The sequence below is a fragment of the Dryobates pubescens genome, chromosome 6, assembly GCF_014839835.1.
Source record: "Dryobates pubescens isolate bDryPub1 chromosome 6, bDryPub1.pri, whole genome shotgun sequence".
In the NCBI taxonomy this organism is placed as follows: domain Eukaryota; kingdom Metazoa; phylum Chordata; class Aves; order Piciformes; family Picidae; genus Dryobates; species Dryobates pubescens.
The window spans coordinates 1,639,001-1,645,000 of record NC_071617.1 but is presented as its reverse complement, the minus strand read 5'-3'; the positions used below and the strand labels follow the sequence as shown (position 1 = coordinate 1,645,000).

Here is a 6,000-nt window from a genome sequence, read left to right as displayed (position 1 = left end):
CAGGGTCATTGTTTCTCTGTTTTATTGAGGAAGGCTCTTGGCCATTCCCTGAGGTTCTCTCTTTGCTCATTTTCACAGGCCAGATGCTTTTGTGGAGCTGTGATGCCTCTGAGATACTGGGCAAAGAGTTAAGGTTTGCTACAGGGATACCAGAGAAGGCCATTTCTGAGCCCTGGGGGCAAGCATGAAGCTTTGGGCAGTTCATAAATCCTAAGCAGTCACTGCTCACACAGCAGCAGCTTTTGAAAGGGACTTTCCCCTGAAGCTGTTCCTTAGCCCTTAATTGGCTTCCCAAGCTCACATGGATTGAGTGTAGGAAGGGCAGGTGGGAGTGAAATTGGTGGCCACACTATTCTGCACCCCCTCCCTTTGGGTCTGTGGGAGAGATGCTCTCCAAGGAAACCCAGGAGCTTCCCCATGCCCACTGAATACTCCTGCCTTTTACAACCCTTGCCTGGATCATAGCCTTATGAACTTGCCTCCAGGGGCAAGCAGGAGCCCTGCCCCCATTTTACAAATGCCTTAACAGATGCTGGCAAGCAGCACTAGAAACAGGACTCAGGGTTAAGTGTTTGTCCACAGGATAGCCCTAAAATGCCTCTTGCCATAGCCAGGGGCTTTGCAGAGCACTCTCATCGTGCCCAGATGCCTGCTCAGGCTGTCTGAATCTGGGGGCTCCTACCCAGGGCAGGAAGGAGGAGCTGGGACCCATGGTCCCCTCACAGCAAAGTGCACTTGTGGCCAAGAGGGCCAATGGAATCCTGGGGTGCACTGGGAGGAGAGTGTCCAGCAGAGCCAGGGAGGTTCTCCTTCCCCTCTGCTCTGCCCTGATGAGGCCACACCTGGAATATTGCATCCAGCTCTGGGCTGCCCAGCTCAAGGGGGACAGGGATCTGCTGGAGAGAGTCCAAGGGAGGGCTCCAAGGATGCTGAAGGGACTGCAGCACTGCCTGGGGAGGAGAGGCTGAGAGCCCTGGGGCTGTTTAGACTGGAGAGGAGAAGGCTGAGAGGGATCTGATCAATGTCTATCAATAGCTGAGGGCTGGGGGTCAGGAGGGAGGGGACAGGGACAGGCTCTGCTCACTTGCACCCTGGGATAGGACAAGGAGCAATGGATGGAAACTCCAGCACAGGAGGTTCCACCTCAACTTGAGGAGAAACTTCTTCACTCTAAGGGTGCCAGAGCCCTGGAGCAGGCTGCCCAGAGAGGCTGTGGAGTCTCCTTCTCTGGAGACTTTCCAGCCCCACCTGGATGTGTTCCTGTGTGACCTATGCTGGATTCTGTGGTCCTGCTCTGGCAGGGGGGTTGGACTCAATGCTCTGGAGGTCCCTTCCAACCCCTAACACCCTGTGAGCCGGTGACCACAAGACCCCACTGCTCCCTGATACATCCCTGCTCCTGTTTCAGCAGCCCTCCTCTGCTGCCAGGAGGGTTTGCTCAGCCTTTTTGGGTCTGCCCCCAGCTCTGCACTAAGCCAGGGTCTGCAACATTTCTTGAGTCTGGTTTAAACAAACAAGCAGCTGGAAAACTTTACTTTAAATCTCAAAACTTACTTGAAGAGGATGTTTAATCTCCAAGTCTGGGAGGGAACAGCTAGGAAATGCTTGATTCAAGGCTGTCTGCAAACTGTTAATTCAATCTACTTGTGCTTCTGGTTCTACTCATCTCCTTACCTCACTCAGGGAATGGCATGGACAGTGAATCAGATGAAGTGTAGGAACAGTAATGATGTTGCCTGGCTAGAGTTCCTCCTCAGGTAATGGCATGCAGGCATAGAACAAATAGAGTCCTGTTGACTCTGCCTTCTCCCAGAGTTTGGATGTTGGCATTGGCAGCCCAGCACTCTTCCAATCTCTTTTATTTTGCTGTGTGTGTGACATGCTCCTATTTTCCTTGCTGTGCCTGGTGCTGAGTGAGTTGGCTCATGGTAATGGTTCAGGGGATGAGTTCAACAAGGCCAAGTGCCAGGTCCTGCACCTGGGGCACAACAACCCCAAGCAAGGCTCCAGGCTTGGGGCAGTGTGGCTGGAAAGCTGCTGGCAGAAAGGGAGCTGGGGGTGCTGATGGAGGAGCAGCTGAAGAGGAGGCAGCAGTGTGCCCAGGGGGCCAAGAGAGCCAAAGGCCTCCTGGCTGGGCTCAGCAATGCTGTGTCCAGCAGCAGCAGGGAGGGGATTGTCCCCTGGCACTCAGCTCTGGGCAGCCCACACCTGGAGGCTTGTGTCCAGCTCAGGGCAGCTCAGTGCCAGAGAGCTGTGGAGGTGCTGGAGCCAGGGCAGAGGAGGGCAAGGAAGCTGGGAAGGGCCTGGAGAAGAAAGCTGCTGGAGAGAGGCTGAAGGAGCTGGGGATGGTTAGTGGGAAAGAGAGGAGGCTGAGGGGAGAGCTCCTGGCTGCCTGCAGCTCCCTGCAAGGAGCTTGTGCAGAGGCTGCTGCTGCTCTCTTCTCCCAGGGCATTAGTGAGAGAAGAAGAGGGCAGAGCCTCAAGCTGCCCCTGGGGAGGTTGAGAGTGGAGCTTAGGCAGCAGAGTGGTCAGGGCTTGGGATGTGCTGGGCAGGGAGGTGGTGGAGTCCCCAGGGCTGGCTGTGTTTGAAGGTGCTTTGGCTGTGGGGCTTGGGGCTGTGCTTTAGGGCTGAGCCTTGCAGAGCAGGGTTCTGGGTTGGGCTTGGTGATCCTGAGGGTCTTTTCCAACCTGGATGTTTCTGTGATTGTTTGGCTTTTGTGATTTGCAATGTTGCAGGCCAGGGAGGATGTGATTCACATGCTGAAGACAGAGAAAACCAAACCTGAAGTTTTGGAAGCTCACTATGGCTCTGCCACCCCAGAGAACGTGCTCCGAGTGCTGCACAGGGATGCCATCCTGGCCCAGGAGAAGTCTCTAGGGGAAGATGTCTATGAGAAACCCATTTCAGAGGTAAGAGCTCCTTGATTTACATCTTGTGTCTGTGCAGGAGGCACCCAGGCCAGAAGTGAGACTCCACATGTGTAAGGCAGCACGTGCACAATCACAACCAACCAAATAGGGAGGGAATAGTCTTGCTGCCTCAAGTGCAGAATGAATTGAAAGCAAACTCACTGGGCTTGAACACACACTAAAAGGAGCTTGGAGCCTCCTTGGAGTTGGTGCTGTTAAGCAAGAACAAAATCTTTGGGTGTTCCAGTTCTGGTCCTGAAACTCCTTTCAGTTACAGGCTCCAACTTCTACAGCTCACAGCACTGATAAGCCCCCATTGGTTTCCTTGGCACACAGGACCCCTCTCATGTGGGCAGTGTCTTGGTTTAAAGAGCAGACAGAAATGATTTTACTTCCCAAGGAAATGAAATAAAGAGGCTCTGGTTGAACTGGAGAGAAATACAGAGGTGGTATTCAAAAGTACACAGGAAAGCACAGCACACAGCAATCCTTAACACCTCACACAGATACAGGATGCATGAAAACCCCACAGAAAACCAGCCAGACTAAACCACTAACCCCAGCTGCTTCTTTTCTCCCAGCCTGGGCTTTAACAAATGCCCCAGGGCTCTCACCCTCCCCTCCTCCATCCCCTCCCCCCCATTGCTAGGCTGGATTGAAGCTGGATTCAGGCTGGATTCAGGCTGGCCAGGCCTGTAACTGCCTCTCCCTGGCTCCTGGCACTAGACCTAAACAGGCCAAGATTGCACAGTAGAAATTAGTTTGGTCTTCAAGGCCACAGATAAAACTGGAACCATCCTCCCCCCACACCAGATCAGGTAGCTCACTGCCTCCAGGGAGGACAAAGGGAAGAAAGGGACAGACAAAACTTTGCAGCCAGATTGCCAGACTTGCAGGATTTATGGGAGGGGATAACAAAATGACAATTTTCCAGTCCATGCCCTGGACCTTCCTGGTCCTCTGGGAGGACTCCACTCTATGGTTCTTTTAAAAAGGCACCTGCTTCAAACCATAGCAGGTAGGTAGGAGAAGATGACCTTCAGAGGCTGACTTTGACCATAGATCCATAATAATTTTATATCACTTAATCACAGAAGTGTCAGGGTTGGAAGGGACCTCAAGGCTCAGCCAGTTCCAACCCCCCTGCCGTGGGCAGGGACACCTCACACCACAGCAGGTTGCTCACAGCCACCTCCAGCCTGGCTGCAAACACCTCCAGGCAGGAGGCTTCCACCACCTCCCTGGGCAGCCTGTGCCAGGCTCTCACCACCCTCATGGGGAACAACTTCTTCCTCACAGCCAATCTCAATCTCCCCACTTCTAGTTGTGCTCCATCCCCCCCAGTCCTATCCCTCCCTGACACCCTCAAAAGTCCCTCCCCAGCTTTCTTGGAGCCCCCTTCAGATCCTGGAAGGCCACAATGATGTCTCCTTGGAGCCTTCTCTTCTCCAGGCTGAACAGCCCCAACTCCCTCAGTCTGTCCTCACAGCAGAGCAGCTCCAGCCCTCTGCTCCTCCTCATGGCCCCTCTCTGGACACCTTCCAGCACCTCCAGATCCTTCCTGGCACAGAGGCTCCAGAACTGGACCCAGAGCTCCAGCTGTGGTCTCAGCAGAGTGGAGCAGAGAGGGAGAATCACCTCCCTGGCCCTGCTGGCTCTGCTTCTCTTAAGCTCTAGGACTGCACAGTCAGTTCAACCCCTAAAGCACACCTGTAGGACTTGATCCATTGCTTTAAAATCTAAGCAATAAATGAATGTAGAACAGCCCTGGGCATGTCTGAGAGCACTTTGAATGCCAAAATAAGCAGGCACTGCTCACAGTTAGTTTCAGAGCAGTCCAGGGCATGTCTGTCCAAATCTTCATAGCTCCTCCTCTTCAGAACATTTGATTTTTGTCACCAGGAACTGTGTCAAACCTGAAGCATCATCATGATGCAGATTCTCACTGAAGCATCCTGGAATTTTGGGATGGTAGTAAGTAAGGAAAGCCAAGCTCAGCATGTGGGAGCATACATGAAATGCTGTCAAGCAGGATTAAGAGAGCTTAGCACAGCTGTTACCTAAAGAAGCTGATAGTTTGATGGGGACCTTGGTGCAAAACTTCTGTCATGCTTAGTGCCACAGGGCTTATGTTAGAGCTCAAATAGGAGGGTGACAACATTTCCTAAGTGCAAAAGATCTGCTTTCCAAGGTGAACCCAGCCCAGCTCCTTCAGGAAATGCAGTGGCTGATTTGCTTGGACTGCTGTGGTTGACTTCTGGAGAGCAAATCGTCAGGGCCCTCCTGCTCTCTTGTTTCCCTCAGCTTCCTCAAACTGCAATGCCTGCTGCAGCCAAGGCCAAGGAAGATGTGATTCCTGCAGAGTAAAGGCTGGGGGTGGGCAGAGCAGGCTCTGCCAGCTGCTGTGCCAGGGCCAGGCAAGCAGAGAAGTGCCAGGGCTGCAGGCTGCTTCAGCAGGGAGGAGGATGGAGTTTGCCATCTGCTCCTAAAAGCCAGTGAAAGGAGCAACGTGAATAGCTGCAGTGGCCTTGCAGTGACCTGGCAGCTTTTCAGACCTTAATGCTTGGCTGAATAATAATTGGCTTGTGAAATGACTGTACAAATTCAAACAAACTAAAACCAAAAACAGAAGACAAAAAAAGGCAAGAAATTTCTGTTAAACAGCAGGCTGGGGGAAAAACCTCCATGGGGGGAGAGATTTCTTGAGCAGTGAGGGTGAGGGAGCCCTGGAGCAGGCTGCACAGAGAGGTTGTGGAGTCTCCTGCTCTGGAGCCTTTCCAAACCCACCTGGATGCATTGCTGTGCAGACTCCCCTGGGTGATGCTGCTCTGGCAGGGGGCTTGGAGTGGATGATCTCTGGAGGTCCCTTCCAACCTCTGATGTTCTGTGATTCTGTGAAAACCCTAGGACTTCAAATGAATTGTATTTGGCAGTGTCAGACTGACCTGTGCTGTATCTAAATACTTCAGAGTTTTGTAACCCAGCTGCCCATGTTGAAGGTGCAGAGCTCAAATCTCAGCCTTGAGCTTACACCTTGTGCTCCACCTGTAAGTGTCTAGACCCCAGACAGCCGTGTGTGTGCAGGCTGCCA

The 6,000-nt window shown here is 52.9% G+C and overlaps 1 protein-coding gene across 2 annotated transcripts in view; it reads left to right on the top strand.

Annotated features, from left to right (window-relative positions):
* Positions 1-2,739: 2,739 nt before the first annotated feature.
* FILIP1 (filamin A interacting protein 1) overlaps positions 2,740-6,000 on the top strand; it is a 55,798-nt gene continuing 52,537 nt past the window's right edge. For both annotated transcript variants that reach the window (XM_054162535.1, XM_054162534.1), the window contains exon 1: positions 2,740-2,909. In XM_054162535.1, coding sequence (XP_054018510.1) covers positions 2,757-2,909 — 153 coding nt within the window. In that variant the 5' untranslated portion in view covers positions 2,740-2,756. The remainder of the gene's footprint in view (positions 2,910-6,000) is intronic.